At 41.7% G+C, this 20,873-nt stretch overlaps 2 protein-coding genes across 4 annotated transcripts; both read left to right on the top strand.

Annotated features, from left to right (window-relative positions):
• The first annotated feature begins 188 nt into the window (after nt 1-188).
• stk3 (serine/threonine kinase 3) lies at nt 189-14,185 on the top strand. Of its 3 annotated transcripts, XR_013965621.1 has the most exons (12): nt 189-377; nt 1,644-1,724; nt 2,444-2,572; nt 3,097-3,211; nt 4,246-4,410; nt 5,406-5,573; nt 6,239-6,376; nt 7,535-7,660; nt 8,110-8,311; nt 9,409-9,605; nt 10,080-12,827; nt 12,899-14,185. XR_013965621.1 is itself a non-coding variant. In XM_080787295.1 (11 exons), the coding sequence occupies exons 1-11, from the start codon at nt 355-357 to the stop codon at nt 10,236-10,238; spliced, it is 1,497 nt and encodes a 498-aa protein (XP_080643421.1). In that variant the 5' UTR covers nt 189-354; the 3' UTR covers nt 10,239-14,185. The 3 variants fall into 3 exon arrangements, 2 of the variants coding, with proteins under 2 accessions (XP_080643421.1, XP_080643420.1); XM_080787295.1 differs by having other exon boundaries at nt 10,086-14,185; XM_080787294.1 differs by having other exon boundaries at nt 10,080-14,185.
• Nucleotides 14,186-14,678: 493 nt separating this feature from the next.
• Nucleotides 14,679-20,862, top strand: rida (reactive intermediate imine deaminase A). The gene is made up of 6 exons (XM_080787944.1): nt 14,679-14,998; nt 15,993-16,098; nt 16,533-16,587; nt 16,720-16,788; nt 19,898-19,953; nt 20,221-20,862. Exons 1-6 carry the CDS (start codon nt 14,934-14,936, stop codon nt 20,275-20,277), a joined length of 408 nt encoding a protein of 135 aa, XP_080644070.1. The 5' UTR covers nt 14,679-14,933; the 3' UTR covers nt 20,278-20,862.
• The last annotated feature ends 11 nt before the right edge of the window (nt 20,863-20,873 follow it).

Genomic DNA, 20,873 nt, shown 5'->3' with positions numbered 1-20,873 from the left:
CTCCCTGGCAAGGCTGGCATATGTTTTCAAATGGGGGTCCGTGGGGTAATTAGTGTCAATTTGGGGGTCCTTGACGTGAAAAGGTTTGGCAACCACTGGTTTAATACACTCCAGGGTAAAAGAGGGCGCTGTGGTATCTTAAAACGTCAGCTTTTTCATTTGGAACTTGGAAGAAGAAGACAGTCAGAAGACAGTGCTGGGCGACTAGTTTTTTTGTTTTTGACAACAAACGACTGCGTGGATAATAATGAGCATATCAACATCCTGTAAACTAGCCCAGTGAACTCTGTCATATTATTTCAACGTTATTGAAGTCCTCCGCCACTCCGGGTTGATTCTTTGAAGAGATAAACCATGGAAACCACCGCGCCCAAAAGGTGGGTTTGGATTGTTCAGGGCAGCCCTGCATGCTAACAGCTAGCTCACATGCTAACGTGGTGGGCTGGCAGCAGCAGTCTTGGTCTTGGGTTGTTTTGCTAGCGCTATATTAGCTTTTAATTCCCCCCTCAAGCTTGATAGAACTTTGATTAATTGGTCATGAAATAGTTATAATTGCACTTAATAGTTTCTCAGCTACGCAGCCATTTGATTGTAAGATGTTTAATTGTTTACCGTTTCTTTTTAACAGTGCTTGTGTTTTCTTTTCTATCAGTTCCAGTATGTGATCCATCCATCCATTCACATCACCTAGTGGGTTTTTATCTGGAATGAAAGTTTATCCCTTTATACTTTATAGTGGTTTATCTAGCTCTGGTCCATAGCTCTAATGTGTAATAAAGTGTAGTAGTGTAATAACTTAAATACAAACAACTATATACTTAGACTGTGCACAGTATGGTATATTGTAAAGACCATATAGAACAAATCATGTCTAAAAATAATAATGGTATTGGACTGGTATTACTATATTACTTACTATTATCCTTTAAATATAACAGATGAGTCAATATTGGCTGTATTCATGTCATGACTCTCAGTTTTCATCTGAATTGAAGGAATTCGATACATTATATTGATACCAGAGATTAAAATAGGGTGTATTTATGATCCAAAAACGCAGTTTATATTTAAGGGACGCAAGAAAACAACTACCTCTGCATCCACAGGATGCACTACTGTACTACTGTACTGTTTTTTTATTCTAGTTTATTTTGCTAGCTTTAGTTATAATAATAATTTCTTCTTCTGTTTTCTACATGAATTATAACCACATTATCAGGTTCAGGTTCAGGTTTATTTGTCATGTAGAGTATAAATACAATGAAATGTATTTTGCTCAGAGCTCAGTCTTACATACACAGGACAAAAAAAACATCTATAGTGCAAGAAATAGACAAAAAAACAGAAAAAGTGAAGTGACAAAACAGTGCAATACAGTTCAAGGTCAGCTGTTCAGCAGCCTGACTGCCTGGGGAAGAAACTGTTACTGAGACGGTTGGTGCGAGATTTGATGCTCTGGTAGTGTTTTTTTATAACCATATAAAATGAAATGGTAGTTAAATGCTGCAATTTGTAAAAAATTGCAAAATATGACTCCTAATGTCATTGAAGTGGGACTCATCTAAAAGACCATCCCTGCATCCTGGGACTCATTACATTGAAAACCTATTTACATCAGTGTGATACTTTTTACCTTCTTACAGCAAGCTGAAAAAACTGAGTGAAGACAGTCTGACTAAACAACCAGAGGAAGTCTTTGATGTTCTGGAGAAGCTAGGTGAAGGGTACGTGTACTTTCATGTACTTTATACTTGTTGTAATGTCCCACAGGTTTACTGGCGAACAGACCACTTTTGAAAATTCAATTAAATTGCATGTCCTACTGACGGAAATACGTATTTTACCAGGAAAGCAGGGGGATCCCCAGGAAATGAGGAACTGTACACAAGACAAGCTCACGAGTCACAACACATTGCAGTGACATGAGTTGTTGTTAGCTTGTAGATTGGCTAATATCTAGTGTTATTATATGGGGGTTCCTGGATGGGTTTTTCGGACTTTAGCTTCATTTTTCCGTCGGTTTTCTGAAAAATAATCTGATATGATATGATATAGTACTTTATTGTCAGTTTGCACTGACATTTGTCTTGCGGCCCAGCGGACTTGTATGCAACACATATACACACATTTGACATAACACAAAAACAGAAATAAAAATACAGTTACATACATAGAGACATAAGGGCACAGAGCGTTGTCCACAGCTCAGTCTAGTCCTGGCCAAAAACTCGATTAAGCCTCAAAGTAGACTGATGGACAAAAGACCTCTTCAGTCTGACCTTATTGTATGCTGGAACACCATATCTCCTTCCTGAAGGCAGCAACCTATACTCTCCATACAAAACATGGCTAGTATTAGAGGTGATATTCCTTGATAACCTAAGGATGCAAAAAATGTTTACTTTATATTTAATTTGTGTCTGATGTGTCTATGTATATTTAGGTCCTATGGCAGCGTGTTCAAAGCCATCCATAAGGAGTCTGGTCAGGTTGTTGCCATCAAGCAGGTTCCTGTTGAGTCTGACCTGCAAGAGATCATCAAGGAGATCTCCATCATGCAACAGTGTGACAGGTACGCATATTAATACCCCACAGTGTTACCCCACAGTGTTACCCCACAGTGTGACAGGCATATTATTAGTGTACAAGTCAGTGTTGTTTTTGGCAGCAAATTTAGATTTTAGTTTTAGTCGTAGTCTCTTGAATAGTTTTAGTCACATTTTAGTATCACCTGGAATGTCTTAGTGTTAGTCTAGTTTTAGTCGATGAAATATCATAAGATTTTAGTCGACTAAATCTACAGCTGATTCAGTCGACTAAAATGTATTTTGGCAGGCCTCGATGCCGTCGTAATGGCTGATTTTACATTGTGACCTAAGCTTGTAGATCTGCTATTTTCAGCATGCAACCAAGTGTAAAACAGGTATTACACTTGGTTTAGGTTTAACAGAGGTAATATTTGCCAGCAGACGGTCACAGATAAAGCCACTGAGATGACTTGACATTTGTGGTCACTGTCTTGTCTCACTTCTCCTATTTTGTCCCTAAAATGGAAATTGTTCCTGACGCACACTCTTTGTTCATTTCCTCCCATAGTCCCTACGTGGTGAAGTACTATGGCAGTTACTTTAAGAACACAGACCTGTGGATCGTCATGGAGTACTGCGGGGCTGGCTCCGTCTCTGACATCATAAGGCTTCGTAATAAAACGGTAAGAACGACAAACACACAACATCAGTGGTCAATAAAATATCTAGAAAAATCACACCTGTGTGAAGTGAGTGGTGCAACTCCGTGTGGGGGTTCCAGACCCACAGGAACGCACGCAGGGTGCCGGCCCGGTTCCGGCAAGCCTCCTCGTGTCCGAAACCGTAGAGAAATGACAGAGTTACAGTGTGGCGGTCCCTCTACTGTACCCTCTACTGTACTGTAATGTACTGGCACCCCCGAAAGCATCATACATACAGTTAATCCGTGTGTGTGTTAGGTGGTGAAGAACAACCATGCTGTTTTCGTGCTCATACCCAGACACCCACCCAGCCAGCCAGCCACCCACCCACATACATATCTCCGTAAGGGAGTGGTTGCACCACTAAAAAAATGGAATGTCCGTCAGCACACGATATAGTTCTGCTGCCCGTCCTTTTTATTTCAACGACTAAATACAACAACGTTGAGAAAGCCTGGAGGTGCGTAACGGGGAGCAGAATGATATTGTGTGCGGACATTCCACTTTTTTCTTCATTCAGTCACTTTTTTGGGTCCAGCACCGTATTCTGAAACTGGGATGTGCATATCATTGTCCATCTTTACAATAAAAATATCTAGAACACACATGGATGAGTGGTGGGTTGGCCTCGTCGTGCCTGATTTCTACTTGGTTGTGTACCAGTGTCTTCACATGTTGTTGCAATTTTGTGATAGTGTAGGCTATAGGTGGCTGCGTTACTACTTGCCGATCGGGCCATGGCTCTTTAGCCGATTGGTAACGTACGTGGCTTACTGATACCAGGTTCTGGGTTCGCCTCCCGGCCGCCGCTACACTACATCTCAACAAATCAGCTCTCTGAATGAATTTCGTGTGTCCAATAATGACGGAACCGGTCGGATTTCGGAAGAATTTCACAGGGTTTGAGTCATTTTGGACCAGAGAAGAGCATTAATAGTAGTTGCATTTCTAATTTCATCATTCACTTCATGCCGTCTTCATTCATTCATTCTTGTCTCTTTCCCTCTCTCCTTCAGCTGACGGAGGATGAGATCGCCACCATCCTGAAGTCCACACTGAAGGGTCTGGAGTACCTCCACTTCATGAGGAAGATCCACCGGGACATCAAAGCAGGCAACATCCTGCTCAACACAGAGGGCCACGCCAAGTTAGCTGACTTTGGAGTCGCCGGACAATTAACGGTAATGTTCTACTCAGTAGAACAGTAGAACTATTAAAGTTTTAATCTAGAACGTTTTTACGTAAATACAAAATATATATTGACCAATAAATCTGTATGGTAGAGTATGTTTATACAAATATGACTAGTACATCTGCAGTGGTTGGAAGTGGTCTCCCTGCTCATCTTTTGAGAAATGTAAGACATTGTGTTTGAGTAGAAATACTAGTTACTATTGACAATGACAAGTGGTACTGCAAAGAGTCCCAAAACTATCATTTTTAGCTCTAATTTAACTCTTGAGTGTACAAATGGAACCATGATTTGTACACTGTCTGGGTTAAATAAACAGTGACGATTTTAAATTACTGTGTAGCTCCCACACAAAGTTTACATTCACTATGTTGAGGTTATGCTGATTCACAGCCATGCAGAGAGAGGGGGGCGCACGCACACGCAGATTAGACACACCCAACGGACCGACATGCTGGAACAACGGTCGGACATGCGATCGAACATGCGCTGCTCCCGTGCTTGTGGTTAGGGTTAGGTTAGGGTTTGAGGTAGGTTGTCGTCTAATGACAGTCGGACCAATTGTATGTCTAAACTAAAGCCTGTACCTGCCTTATAAATGTCGGACCTTTTGTGTGTCGGATCTGCGAATCTCTCGCATTTAACATTTTCCCTCTATGATCCTGAATACTCTCCAATTCTTAGTATTCAGTGTGGACTTTAAATGCTGTATATTGACTTTGTGGCAGTTGACTTATGAGAATTACATGCATTTAAAACGTTTCAAACATCTTTTTTTACATTTATTCCAGAGATGCCATGATGAGGTTTTCACAAACGAGTGCATTTTGAGTGTGAGGTTCAAAATGTAACTCTCGTTTAAGCTGTATGTGGCTAAAAGAGATGTATCCATTATGTCCACTTTGAATCACCTTGCCTAGTCCAACCTGTTTGCCAAAATTGCCATAGCGTTGCTAAAGGTGTGATTTATTTTCCGTTTTCAAGGACACTATGGCTAAGAGGAACACTGTGATCGGCACACCGTTCTGGATGGCCCCCGAGGTGATCCAGGAGATCGGTTACAACTGCGTGGCTGACATATGGTCCCTGGGTATCACGTCCATAGAGATGGCAGAGGGAAAACCTCCCTATGCCGACATCCACCCCATGAGAGTGAGTCCAACAAACACGTACTGTATGCTGGCACTGGGAACTGGGGTTTATGCTAACAGCTAGCAGTAGAGATAGAGTTAAAGTGTTCATTAGTGATTTTCAGCCTTGTTTTAGTTTTTTCTTTTTTTTGGGGGGGGGGTCGTTTTGTTCCATTTGTTACAGACACGTAAGGGTCCATTTGGTTCATAACTATCAATAGTTTAGCTGGGGACCCCCTGAGGAATCTGACGCCATGTTGATAAGCAGTACCTTGATTAGAACAGTGGTTCCCAAAGTGGGGTCCTCTGGGGGTCTAGAGTTCCAGGGGGTCCCCAGCTAATTGATGACTAGTAACCAAATGGGCCCGTATACTAAAATCTGACACTCAGAGAGTGTACAAATGGAACCAAATGGTCCCATTTGGTTCCATTTGTACACTCTCGGAGGTAAATTAACATTTGATTTTACAATTTAAATTGGGGGCCCCAGAGATAGAACTGCCATTAAATGTACGTAGCCTAAATGGGGGGTCCTTGAAACTAAACGGGTTGAGAGTCACTGCTAGAGCCGTAAAACTCTTCTCTTATGGAGGGTCCTTGGAGTATATTTTGAAATGGGGTTCCGCGGGGCTAATGAGGGGGTCCTTGACATGATGGATTATAAGACCAGACCTCTCTCTCCACCAGGCCATCTTCATGATCCCCACCAACCCTCCTCCAACGTTCAGGAAGCCAGAGAACTGGACGGATGACTTCACAGACTTTGTTAAGAAGTGTCTGGTGAAGAACCCGGAGCAGAGAGCAACGGCCACGCAGTTACTACAGGTTGGGAGGGACTTAACACACACACACACACACACACACACACACACTAATGGCCCCTACACACTGTAGGTGTTTTAAAGTTGTCGGCGAGTCATCAGATCGTTATGTATTTCACACTACAGGAGTCGGCTGTCATTATATCTGTGTGGCTTTCACACTAAACGATTGATAGCCGACTAGGGATAGTAGGGATTACACACTGCAAGAGTTCACCAAGATGCGATCCAGACCTGATACATAGGCAGGCTACATCATTCTTTTTTTTTAATTCCAATTCATTTTGACATCTCACGTACGGTAATAAAGGTTATATATATACTGTATTATCATCTGATCATATATCGATAGCCTACAGTCGACAGACAGACTGACGTAGTGGCTGATGAGCATTGAGCACATGCAGCCGTCTTGTGAAATTGTGCTCTCATTGTCTGTAATACAGGATTTCTCGGGACGCGGTCGCAACCCAGTTCATACTGTATGAAGACCAGTCGGCGAGAGAGCCAAATATCAAACCTGCTAGATATTCAGACACGGTCTGGAAGGTGTCGGCAAGCGCTTTCATCGACACTGGATCTTCTCGCAGCTCCTTTCACACACAGTGAGCAAAACCTTGGCGATCAAAGCCCGATCTTGCGTCAGATCGGGAGTTTTGTCGGCGAGCTCCAAAAATTATCTCCGACAGCATATTGGTGCAGTGTGTACGAGCCATAACTGGTCCTGGTCAATACATTCCTCTGACGTGCCGGTGTGAACAGAGACCTGTGTTGCATTTCTCCTTTCAGTTTTTCTGTCCCTCTACTAATTTAATCTAAACAAAGCAAAGAAACTGGGCTGCCTGATGGTTTACACAATGAGGACATCTGGTCTTCACTACATAGTACTCTACATAACAAATCCTAGTACGCCATTTTAGATATGTCGGGTGACGGGTCCATAAAATAATAGGTCGGGTCTATGATATCTCGGAACAAATCGAATCTCGGAACCAGTCGGGTCTCGGAAAAGAAATCCATTGGTCATTTAGGGTTCGGGTCCGTCATTTACTCATTTGGAACCCGTGAAGAGCTCTGCAACAAACCACAACGCTCCTCCTACGTACTGTAGTATTGTGCGCGTACAGTAACGTAACAACCATGCCCCGGCGTGTCTCTCCAGCACCCGTTCATCAACCAGGCCAAACCAGTGAGCATCCTCAGAGAGCTGATCACTGAATCCATGGAGATGAAAGCCAAGAGGCAGCAGGAACAGCAGAGAGAGTTGGAAGAGGAGGACGACAACTCTGTAAGTATCCAGTAGCAGTAGCAGTCAATGCACCCTCCCCTGCTACAACTGTACATACAGAATAAGTGTTTATGCTTTCTTAACAATTTCAGAGATTAAAATAGGGTGCATTTTGCATTCCAAAACGTTTTATAGTTAATAAAACAACGACCTCAGTGTCCACGGGATGCACTTCTGTACTACTGTACTGTTTTTTTTATTCTATTTTATTTTACTAGCTTTAGTTATAATAATAATTTCTTCTTCTGTTTTCTACATTAATATAACCACATATTAAGAAAATGGGAGTTAAATGCTGCAATTTGTAAAAATGGCAAAATATGACTCCCAACGTCGTTGAAGTGGGACTCATAAAATGACCATCCCTGTATCCCGGGACTCATTACATTGAAAACCTTTTTACATCACTGCAATGTCCATGAACCGTCCCATGTCCTGGTGTTGTCCAGGAAGAGGAGACGGAGGTGGACTCCCACACCATGGTGAAGTCCGGCTCGGAGGGTGCGGGCACCATGAGGGCCACGGGCACCATGAGCGACGGCGCCCAGACCATGATCGAACATGGCAGCACCATGCTGGAGTCAGACCTGGGCACCATGGTCATCAACAGTGATGAGGAAGAGGATGATGAAGATCAGGGATCCATGAGGAGTGAGTGACGATATGTTGCTTTTATTTGTTTCTATGCTTTACTTTTTATTGATTGATAATATATTTTTATATCTTTACTGATGACGAGCTTTGCTTTTTATTTGAAACGGAACCAAACCAAACCCTATGTGTGCTTTTCGCAGCCCGTCGGCATTCGGAGGCTTGACGTGTAACACGGATGTTATTGTCTCTTATATATTTTACACATTTACAATTATGGCCTATACATTTATTTGCGTTGCCAAAGTTGACTGATGTACTAGCACTGTACTTCAAAGGTTGTAGTGCATGTGAGCGGCTCTAGAGTGAGCCTTGCAAACGTGAAGCGAGGAACGCACATGTTGCCTGGATCAACGACATTTAATTTTCGTCAGTGACGAAAATTAAATGTCTTTTTTCAAAACAACACTGCTCTTTAGCCTCCGTGAAGACTGGAAGCCCCCATACATACAAATAAACGTTTATTTTTGAATGATTATCATCACAGGACATGCTACCTCCCATACATACAAATAAACGTTTCTTATTTAATGATTATCATCACAGGGCATGATGCTACCTCCCATACATACAAATAAACGTTTATTTATGAATGATTATCATCACAGGGCATGATGCTACCTCCCATACATACAAATAAACGTTTATTTATTAATGATTATCATCACAGGACATGATGCTACCTCCCATACATACAAATAAACGTTTATTTATTAATGATTATCATCACAGGGCATGATGCTACCTCCCATACATACAAATAAACGTTTATTTATTAATGATTATCATCACAGGACATGATGCTACCTCCCATACATACAATAAACATTTATTTATTAATGATTATCATCACAGGACATGATGCTACCTCCCATACATACAAATAAAAGTTTCATTTTGAATGATTATCATCACAGGACATGCTACCTCCCATACATACAAATAAACGTTTCATTTTGAATGATTATCATCACAGGACATGCTACCTCCCATACATACAAATAATCGTTTCATTTTGAATGATTATCATCACAGGACATGATGCTACCTCCCATACATACAAATAAACGTTTCATTTTGAATGATTATTATCACAGGACATGCGACCTCCCAGCAGCCTCTACGGCCGTCCTTCATGGATTACTTTGACAAGCAGGACTCTAACAAGGTGTCCCAGCAGCAGGAGAACTACAACCACAACCAGCCCCATGCGGAGCAGCCTGGATACCACATCCAGGCCAAGAACGTCTTCCCGGACAACTGGAAGGTGCCTCAGGATGGAGACTTTGACTTTGTGAGTATAGCATGAAGTTACTTTCATATGTTTAGAGCGATTACACATGCTATACCATGCGGTACCAACGAACTGGCCAGATGTATGGAGAACCGGGATGACTGGAAACGACGATGGAGGGCTCGTCTGAGGACGACCTAGAGAGAGAGACACATGCTATAGATGTCAAGATTTCTTACATTAAAGAAAAGGATTCATATTGGAAGAAAATACCGATTTAATAGCACATCAATTTGTCTGAATATCAGGAAAAAATCAGACCCATCTGAACTGAGTTGTACTGTACTGTACTGTACTGGAACAACATATTTTCAGATGGGAGTTGGTGGCCAAATAAAAAAAATGTGGGGGTCCTTGACATGAAATATTTGATCGAAATATTAAAACCATGAAAACATGAGGTTTTTCAGCAAACTGTCATGATTTAGAAGACATTTCAGTCCCAAATGGGCTTAACGTGCTCATCCCCCCCAGTTGAAGAACCTGGACTTCGAGGAGCTCCAGCTGCGTCTGACCGCCCTCGACCCCATGATGGAGCGGGAGATCGAAGAGCTGCGGCAGCGCTACACGGCCAAGAGACAGCCCATTCTGGACGCCATGGATGCCAAGAAACGACGGCAACAGAACTTCTAACAAGTGATCCCCATGGCCCTGCCCTGTCTGTCGCCATCCAATCTGCCCCCCCAAGTTTACTCAGTACTCCACTGGGTGCTATAACATGATTTATATTCCACTGACTTTAGAAGAACCAAGGTGACCACAGTAGTGCTCTCACCGGAAGCCCTTTGGCAGTTCTGACCCACTGACTGAACCCATTTAGACCGTACAACGTGTGGGAACATCATAACTAATCCAACCGACGGGTTTCTAGGACGTCCTAGCACATTTTCATTGATATCAAACGAGAGAAAAATAATCTTTTGGAGTTGGCCTCCTTCTGCACCATACTCCTTGCTCTTTCGTGCATGCGCGTTGTCGTTCACTTCCCTGTTTACCGTTCAAAAAGAAAGGCTCGGCGCGCGTCATCTAAGGAGCTCTCCGTGGTTTTGACCAGATGGATATACTAAGCTCTTCATTTCTGACTTCCAACATGCCTCTCGTTCAAAATATGAAGCGAGCGATCATCAGCGATCGTAATCTTAGCGAGGTAAGCAAGCAAAAATATGTCCCGGGTTTTGTCCGGAGCGGCTTACAGAGTAAAAGCGGCCATATCTTCCTAGCACCCCGAGCTTCTATTTTGAAAGAAATCCCAGCGCTGATTGTGTTAACGTTCTGATCATGAAGGAAGACAGGAAATAATGGTCTCATGATGAACTACCGAAGAGGGTTTTGAACGTCTTTTGGGGCTTTGGTCCACCATTTTTACCCCCCTTCCACAGTAATGGGACGTTGGTCCCATTTATCTAGAGTGCTGCTTGTACAGCGCTTAACCCGTTCCCAAGAAGACATATTTCAAACATGCGTATCCCTGCTTGCACAGCGGGGTTCATCGTTTGTCTTTGAGTGAACCAAGCCTTTGCCATCATCATCAGGTAATGGTTTTAATCTCTTGCTTTCCTACTTGATTTGCCTTTCATTGAAACACAGGCTGAACTCAGCGAGACCTTTCTTTCCAGGACACTGAAGGTAGGATATTATTCATCATGACACCTAATAGACCCGAAACATACTTTATGTAAGTTTATTAGAACAAAAAATGCGACACAAGCACAGTCTCAATCTTTGCAGCAACCTATCTTCTTTGATTTATGCTTTCCTGCTTTATCTTTCAGGCTAGTAGTCAAGTTTAGCTCTGTGCGGTAAGGGACATAGGAATGCGTGTTGTTTGCATATGTACTTTACTGAAAGTATGTTTTGGGCTTAAGGCCACATTCCATCTAACATCTACTGTAGCAGCTACCGCATCAGCAGATGGGTTCTACAGGAGCATTGTCACTGATCACCTTGTGCTCTATTTTTCTTCTTGAACACTTTCCTTTTTAATGTAAATAATGGTATATAAACTGACTACGGAAATGGCCGCGATAAAAGCTGTGGAGGTTAATCCATGACCAAAGACAATCGTGATGTTAATAAAAGTTGAGAATGCCTTAATAAAAGAAGCAAAATGTACAATAAGCCAGAATAGTTCAATACATTTCTTCACATGGAATAAGAAGATGCAGTGCAGTCAGTGGGATCCCTTTGAACATTGATTGAATGAGCAGATCGTGTACAGTATGTGGTCCATCAAATGAAAGTTAATCAGCCTGTCCTTTCATTTAGCACACTGTGTGTTTTTGTCATGCATGATGTTCTGAACTGCTTCATTCATTCAAAGCTTCAGGTTTTATAGACGGACTCTCTTCTCTTCTCTCTGTGAATCTTAGTGCCTCAGCAGCCATGTCTGATTCTCTAGTCATCTCCAAGAATACACATATTATATTTGTGTTCAGTGACTGAGAACGTAATATATATACACAGTTCTTTCTTTACTCTTTCACATTGTTCATGCAATCCAAAACATCTTATTTAAAATTAAGTGACATGCAAATTGTTCATAATACCCCTTTTAATCTCTGCAGGCCTTTTGTTTATAATGAATTATGCTTGAAAAGCCTTCGTCAAATACAAAAATAAAATTATTGAATGATACGAACAGTTCAGAACTACAGTATGACTTTGTCCACTGTTATTCCCCACCCCATGTATAATAATTTAAATGTACTTAAGACTTCATACATGATGTATAAACTGATATTGACTTTGAGGGCATGTGTAGACTAGGTTTTAAACGCCTGCTGGCCTGTTTCTCCCACAGAGTGCCCTCTGGGACCCATTAGTACAGATGCTTCTCCTACTGTAGCAGATAATTAATTGTATTCTCCTGACGCCCTTCATTGGTTTATCTTACTGTTAATGGGTAATTAATTGCATTCACCCCTTAATTGTCTTTTCAGACCTAATTCCCTTTAGACAATATTAGTACGATGGGAGACTGCAGGTCAGACTCAGGCATCAGGGGAACATTACTGTGGGCTTTTAATCAATCCAGTCGGAGAGAACAAATCCTTTTAGAAAATGTTATTCCACTATATCTGCTGAGGTTGGGATCTGATGTTCATGAATGAAATGACTGAATGACTTCATCTTCTTGATAAGTGGTTCTATTTGGAGGCACGTTGCATCGTTGGTTGACTTTAACCCACTCTAGGCAGGAACCCCTTTTGGGTTATGTTATGCGTTAGCTATTGAAAAATAGCAGATCTACAAGCTCGTAGCGCTGCACCGAGTGCCGCGCTACGAGCTTGTAGGTCTGCTATTTCAACACTGCTTCACTGACAGTAAACGTTGACCCCTCTTGAACTCCTTGTCTTTGAAGGTAAAAGTTGAAGGTAAAATATTGGTAAAGTCATCATTTAACAATATGACCAAAATGAACTAAACGTATTTTCAACAGCTAAAATCTGAAAGTGTTACATTTTTTAAACGCTATATGTACAGTAATAAGCCTTAGCCACCCGTTCGTCTGATGTGGGATAATAATGGGACCAGCTGGTTTTCATAGAAATTAAGAATGGATTTGCTTTGTGTCGAACATTTAGCTTTTTCTCAGTCTCTACATTGTGGTCTGCAGACAGTGCAAATTAGCAACTTGTAAAAGTTTCACGTTTATTTATTTAATATTCTAAACTTCTCATTGTGACAGTGGTTTTAAATATTGAAGCTAATTTGGCTGGTAATATTTTCTTCCCTTTGTCAAATATGTGTCTTGATTTATGCTTGTTTTAGACTATGCATGTTTTATTATGATTGTTTGCTGTGTAGTGGAATGATGGTGTATTAAGTCAGTGGTTCCCAAAGTGGGGTCCGGGGACCCCCAGGGGTCCTTGAGAGAGTTCCAGGGGGTCCCCCAGCTAAATAATAGTTTGGAACCAAATTGACCCTGTAACTCTGAGAGTGTACAAATGTTCCATTTGTACAAATGTGTACAAATATTCCATTTGTACACTCTCACGAGTTAAATTAACATTGATTTTTACCATATAAATTGGGGGTCCCAGAGATAGAAATGCCATTAAATGGGGGTCCGTACTAATGCATGTCAAACTGTGGGTCCTTGAAAGTGAACGGGTTGAGAATCACTGCTAGAGCCGTAACAATCTTCTCTTATGGTGTCTCTGGCACATCTTTTCAAATGGGGCTCCGCGGGCTAATTACTGTCAATTTGGGGGCCCTTGACATGAAAAGGTTTGGGAACCACTGTATTCAGTACATACAGTAATAGAGAAAATATGGTGGCTGTCTTGTCAGCCGAAGGGAACTATTTGCTCCATACAATGAGCCCAATAAAAACACAATTATGAGAGACTGAAGATGTCATATTCAGTCTCCATAGAAAAAAGTTTTTAAATTATGAATTTGTTTCAACCCCTTACCCCACTATACCACTAGACCTATATGTAGGCTAAAACTTGATGAAGATTGGAATGTATAACTATGTGTTTAAAACTCCTAATTTATTATCTTTTGTTTGTTACACTTTAAATATAGGTTTGTAAAAGCGCAAATAATAAAGGATAATATGAGATGAGACACTAGCCTGTGTGCGTTTGATCTTAATATTTATCTATAGGGTTGAGGTTTATCTCACTACATGTCCCCCCCCCCCCCCCCCTTTTTTACCTCCTTTATGATGATTTCCTGTTTTTGGCTATATAGAAGTATATAGTTGTACGTCTCTAAATGTTATGATGAATTGAAAACGGTGGACCCTCTTGTAAACAAGTGTAGTGCTTTATTGGGTCGTCCACAGTTGACAGTTTTTGTATTGAGTTGTGCTTGAAATGTACTGTAATTCTGCAAGCTGTTCATAAATACTGCAATCAATCAGAGCTGTAGACGAAACACCTGTTTGGCTGTTTCTACCATAAACAATCTGGACGTGGATGAATGGACGCAATCATTGAATTCATTATTTGGCCGAAAAAAATGCTATGGAATAATTATGGATTTCATGTTTCTTCCAAAAGAGAGCTTCCTTCAGAACAAATGTCGATCCGCACCTCGGCTCTTCTAGCCTCGCCAAGTTCACCTGCCTTTGCAATGCTTATATTGCCCCAGAAAGTGATATTAGTGTCTCTACGCGAGGTGTCGCACTGCAGAAATGACCATGCGCTTATTGAAAGACACTACGGTATTAGGAGAAATGACCGTGCGCTTATTGAAACACTACGGTAAGGACTTGAAGTTGAAGGCTGCCCAATGATTCAAGGAATCTTGTCCGAGAGTCCAGTTGTCCTTTTCATTCACGACCACTTTGGTGACTGAAAGTTGGAAACAAACATCATGTCTACTATTGCTAGAAAGATAATCCATACTACTTCAGCCCCGGCTGCTATTGGACCATACAGGTGAGAAGAATGTTACTTGTGGTCTTTTTTTTTTTCTCCAAACGGATTAATGTGTGCAAATTCGTTGTGATCGTTCTGACTGAATGAATGAATAGAAATGGACTGGTTGGTGACCAATTTGGTCATGCGGGTCAAAGTACATGCATGATAAAAGTCTTGTTGAAATAGCCTTTCAGTGTCAAAGGTAAGGTTTCCTGCAGACTTGCGGAGCTTAGAAAACGTGGTTAAAGTTAACTTCTAACAACAAACGGGCACAATGGCAGCAATTCGTCGGCAAATTCCATACACACCAAAAGCACCGATCAGACAGGGAGTTTACAGGTAGGGATTTAATATTTTCTATTGAATGTTTTTCCTAGATTTAGCTCAGAGAAGACAAGACATGAATGAACGCTCATTTATAAATGTGCCTACTTGAAATGTAAACTAATAGTAGCCTATAGCTTTACTATTATCTAACACAATGTTTTCCTTCGTTAATTAATTCTTGACACATACTTTCGTTACTAGAGCAGACTTAATGAGGGGTGTTACTTGTTCAGCCAATCAGCTGCCATGGCCGTGAATGGAGGCCAGAGATGGTGATAAAGCTCAGCTCACATTTCCCAACAGTGGATGGTGGTGGTGGTTGTTTACGGTTATACCTGTTATGATGAATTGAACAAGGAGGACCCTAATGCTTTATTGTGTCGTCCACTCACAGTTAACCGTTTTTTGTATTGAGTTGTGCTTGAAATGTACTGTAATTCTGCAAAATGTTGATAAAAACTTCAATCAATCAATATACTAGTTCTAGACAGAAACTGTTTTAACGAGTGGCTTGAATATACATTTTAATAGGTTTATGTGAGCAATTTTGTTGCTGTCTTAATAGAATATAAATAGGATAATGCCAAATTTTGTCTCTTGGGCTAGCTGGCACCTATATTATATACACTGAAGTAATGTGTGTGTGTGTGTGTGTGTGTGTGTGTGTGTCCGTCTGTGTGTCCAGCCAGGCGGTGGTGGTGGACAGAACCATGTACATCTCAGGTCAGCTGGGTCTGGACACTGCCTCGGGTCAGCTGGTTGCTGGAGGGGTGCAGGCTCAGGCCAAACAGGTGAGACCGTCCCCGGACCCCCATCTCAAAATATATGTTGTTCCACGGACCCCCCAGAAGCAAAGATTTGAGTTCAAAACGTTCGCTCTAAAAGAATATACAGTATATTCAAAGATTTGCGCCACATTTTCTCTTGTAGATTTGCTATTTTAGAAAAATCGTGACAATGTGGGTGGCGCAAATCTTTGCGTTTCTAACTTAAATCTTTGCTTCCTGGGAAGTCCCTGGAACAACATATTTTCAGATGAGAGTAGGCGGCCAATTACATATCATTTTTGGGGTCTGTGACATGAAATAGTTTGAGAACCACTGATACGGAAACAGGTTTTTTTCCGGAAACTGTCAGGATTAAGAAAGCATTTGTAGAATAGTCCTCAGGTCTAAGTTAAATGGAACAGTAAAATATTGGCCCCACTCCTATGTCTCTTTTTAAGGCACTCGTCAACATGGGAGAGATCCTGAAGGCGGCAGGCTGCGACTATAACAACGGTGAGATCTAATTATCATTTCACGTCTTATTTCTAGAGATGTCCCTTTTTTTGTATTGACCTGTACTTTTGTTTAACTGTCTGTACCCATCCTACACACACACACACACACACACTTGCATGTCTGTTTCAGTGGTGAAGACCACGGTGCTGCTGGCGGACATGAATGACTTCAACAGCGTCAATGAGACCTATAAGACATGTAAGTCAACCTGTAGATGTTTCTTAAACCATTCAGGACGGGAACCCCTTTTTGGTGTTTCTAGCATTATGTTATACTTTAGCTATTGGAAAATAGCAGATCTACAAGCTCATAGCGTGGCACCGAGTGCCGTGCTACGAGCTTGTGAAAATGTGGCGCAAATCTTTGAATATATATTCTTTCAGAACGAATTTTTAACTCAAATCTTTGCTTCTGGGATCAACAGACGTATTTTCAGTTGGGGGTCGGCAGCCAATTGCATATATTTGTTGGGGTCCTTGACATGAAATAATTTGAGAACCGCTGACATAGAAACATTTTTATGAATGTTTTTTAAGAAAACTTGTAGAATCGACCACAGGTCTAAATGGGTCTCATGGTCCCTCTGAGGCCATCTTGCACACCTCCCCCACCCGTCTTTGTATTGAGTTTGTGCTTGAAATGTACTGTAATTCTACAAACAAATAAATATTTCAATCAATCAATCAAAAAAAAACACCTACCCACCCCAGATAATGACACGGTTCTGTTTTTGGTGTGTAACAGTTAATCAAACTAATTGATTTATTAGATTATGAAAAAATAATCACTTGTAAACATTTCAAAGTTTCAATTTATATTCAAATTAGCATGTGGGTGGGTGGGTGGGCATCACAAAACGTAACATCCGTCATTTGATTGGCAACAAATGTCAAAACACAATCTGTAGACTAATTGCTAAGAAAATAATTGGTAGTTGCAGCTCTAGTTCTGTTTCTGGACGGAATGGATGCTGGTAGTACAGTATTTCCCTAGAAAAATAATATAAAAAAGGTACCACATGAGGGCGCCCTTTGTCCGGACAATACTACAGCACGCCATACAACTTCACAGACACTATAGTCTAGGCACATGCCTGGCTGCCACAATGTAATGGTAGTCTCACTTTACAAACACTCATTTTAGACCCATCTTGCCCGTACCACAAGGTGGCATGGATAAAAATCCATGTATTTCTTTGTAAAATCATGTAAAATCCATGAGATTTCACTGGAATCTTTTCTACATTAAAATGTATTATTTGTTGTGTCACTATAATAGGTGTCAGGTGACTCAAATGTATCTCTGGGACCCCCAGTTTATATTGTAAAATCAATGTTAATGTAACATCTCAGAGTTACAGACCCATAAGGGTCCATTTGGTTCCAAACAACCATTTAGCTGGGGGACCCCCTGGAACTCCCTCAAGGACCCCTGGGGGTCCCCGGACCCCACTTTGGGAACCACTGTTCTAGATCAGTGGTTTGCAATGTGGGGTCTTGGCACACCCAGGGGCCCATGAAGGGGTTCCAGGGGGTCCCCAGCTAGGGGCCCATGAAGGGGTTCCAGGGGGTCCCCAGCTAGGGGCCCATGGAGTGAACAAATGGAACTATGCATGCAGTCCATCTGGTTCCATTTTAGTTAAATTAACGCGGCAGACTTCACAGTGTAGATTGGCGTCCCAGAAATAAAGATCATGAAATGGGGGTCCTGTGACTGTTGGCCATATGCATATCAAACTGGGGGTCCTGTGACTGTTGGCCATATGCATATCAAACTGGGGGTCCTGTGACTGTTGGCCATATGCATATCAAACTGGGGGTCCTGTGACTGTTGGCCATATGCATATCAAACTGGGGGTCCTGTGACTGTTGGCCATATGCATATCAAACTGGGGGTCCTGTGACTGTTGGCCATATGCATATCAAACTGGGGGTCCTGTGACTGTTGGCCATATGCATATCAAACTGGGGGTCCTGTGACTGTTGGCCATATGCATATCAAACTGGGGGTCCTGTGACTGTTGGCCATATGCATATCAAACTGGGGGTCCTGTGACTGTTGGCCATATGCATATCAAACTGGGGGTCCTTGAGACTAAAGGTTAAGAATCACTGGTCTAGAGGGGGGAATTTTCCACGGTTCCTTTTTAAAAGTGTCTTCTAATGAAAAATCTCACAACGTACGTGATGGTTAAATTATACTTAATTGCGTGACAGTGTAGCTCATCGATGTCTGAAAATCTATTATTTTCACCCAACGCCACCACCATCGTATATATATTATATACGCCGATATATAAGTCACAGGCTTCACCTGCAGGTCTCCCTTTGTTTAATCACATCATCATCCTCTGCATCGTGAAAGACAAGTCCCAAGTGCAGTGCAGTCATCTACTCTTGAATAAACACAGGCCACCATGTCTTGGCCAGGGCATTTCCTCTTCGTTCACAATGCAACGGGTGTAATGGAAGCCGCGGTGCCCAGTGAGTTGTAAGTAGATACCAGCGTCCGTCCAGGCACAGCGGTGAAACCCAACCCTCCATAGCCGCCAACCCCTCTCTGCCTGCCTGTGCCTGGCTTCTAACTACTCCCCACCCATAACCCCTCGGTGTAAAGCAGGGGAACTTTCCATGACCCTGCGGGGCCAGGATGGAACACAGGATGGCTCAAATTCGAGTGGGTTTTCACTGGCAAGGTCAGTGTGGAGATCGGAATGCATGGCGTCCGTAGCAGAGTGGGTAGAGACTATAGAGGCCGTCTGGAAATCGTACGGTCGCCGACTCGACCCTTCGGCTTGCCCAGTCTACACGCCGTAGTGTCCCAAATGACACGACACCTAACTATTTACACCTCTCCCTATAAAAAGGGAAGTACTCAGCTTTCCCGTTCTTCAAAATAAACATCATACGTTTAGTAATAAGAAGTAGTTTGCTGTATTTCTTTGTAGACTTTTATGTAGACATAGCACTATAAAGTATACATGCAGTTCCATTATATAGATATTCCGCTATTTTTACGTTCTTAGCTTACGCATGATTCATGATAACTACTTTTATGTATGTGATGTATTGCCATGCTTTTTTATCCTCTGGATTAAGAGTCTTTATAACGGATGAATAAAGTGAATGGTATTTCTTTTTTCAAAGGAATAAAGATGCTATCATAGTGAAATGAAAACAAAGGTTTTTTCCCCCTGTAACTTGGAGGAATTACTACTATTGTTATTATTTGGACTTCATCAATAGTTTTCAGGGGGCCATGAGGAACTTTCAGATGTTTTTCTAATGTCTTTGTGTTTTTCTTCTAGTTTTCAGCAGTAACTTCCCTGCCAGAGCAGCCTATCAGGTCGCTGCTCTCCCCAGAGTAAGTATAAAGTGTAATAAAACACACCATTACCACTGCCTTCAGTATTCATAACTCACTGAGTGAAGGTCATCACTGTGGGTTATCGTCGATAAAGGCGAGGAAAAAGCCCCCACTCCCTCTCATCTTCTCCTTTGATCATGCGAACACACCTTTAGAACCTAACATTGTAATCTTTGTCTATGGGTTAATTTCTACACACTTGGTTTATTCTAATATCTCTGCCGGTCTCTCTCTCTCTTTCTTTCTCTCTCTCTCGCTCACTAGGGTGGCCTTGTTGAAATAGAAGCGGTTGCGGTACTCGGCCCATTATCTGATTCCTGACTAGCTGGTCCAGGCGTGCACAAGTTGTAGTACAACCTTTATTAAGTGACCTTATGGTTCTTCTGCCACAGAAACGTTCTACAATTTCCTGCTTTACACACACAATGACCAAACTCTGCTTGCTGGAAACAAACTGGTTTTATTGGCTAAACAGTGGCTAGTTAGTGGAGCCAACCATACATTCTCATTCCATTCCAAGGAATTTAGACAGAAGAAAAGTCTCCCAAACAGTGACTAAGATTTCCTGATATTGCTCAATCTTATCACCACCCTGCAGTGCTTGTAGAAATAAGCTTGATGCGGTGGCAGTACTGTACACAGCACGAGCCAGACCATTGAATAAATTAACCACATAACGGTACTAACTCAACACATGAAGCTTGTATATCTGCTATTCTATTTTATCATCTTAAAGCATCTTTTATTTACAATAAATTGAAAAGTTCATTTTCAATGAGACCTGCGTTTTTGCGTGAAGTCGCGGTGCAACAACGCAATCGCTTTTACGTGAGCGTGTGAATTCCCGCGTGCTCGTTTCTTGCACATGCCTGACTCACCAGACCTGGATACTGTTTAGCTTATATATTTTTTTTTTA

This window comes from Protomyctophum bolini, assembly GCF_963924005.1.
Source record: "Protomyctophum bolini genome assembly, chromosome: 17".
Lineage (NCBI taxonomy): Eukaryota > Metazoa > Chordata > Actinopteri > Myctophiformes > Myctophidae > Protomyctophum > Protomyctophum bolini.
Note: the sequence above shows the minus strand (reverse complement) of the source record. Positions and strands in the feature narration are given on the sequence as shown.

Bases quoted from the DNA above. Each gene is read 5' to 3' on its own strand.
- stk3 (XM_080787294.1), top strand. From the start codon at position 355: ATGGAAACCACCGCGCCCAAAAG. The intron at 1,725-2,443 runs GTACGTGTACTT...ATGTATATTTAG, and splicing joins CTGGAGAAGCTAGGTGAAGG to GTCCTATGGCAGCGTGTTCA. The intron at 4,411-5,405 runs GTAATGTTCTAC...TCCGTTTTCAAG, and splicing joins GAGTCGCCGGACAATTAACG to GACACTATGGCTAAGAGGAA.
- rida (XM_080787944.1), top strand. From the start codon at position 14,934: ATGTCTACTATTGCTAGAAAGATAATCCATACTACTTCAGCCCCGGCT. The intron at 16,099-16,532 runs GTGAGACCGTCC...TCTCTTTTTAAG, and splicing joins TGCAGGCTCAGGCCAAACAG to GCACTCGTCAACATGGGAGA. The intron at 16,588-16,719 runs GTGAGATCTAAT...TGTCTGTTTCAG, and splicing joins AGGCTGCGACTATAACAACG to TGGTGAAGACCACGGTGCTG.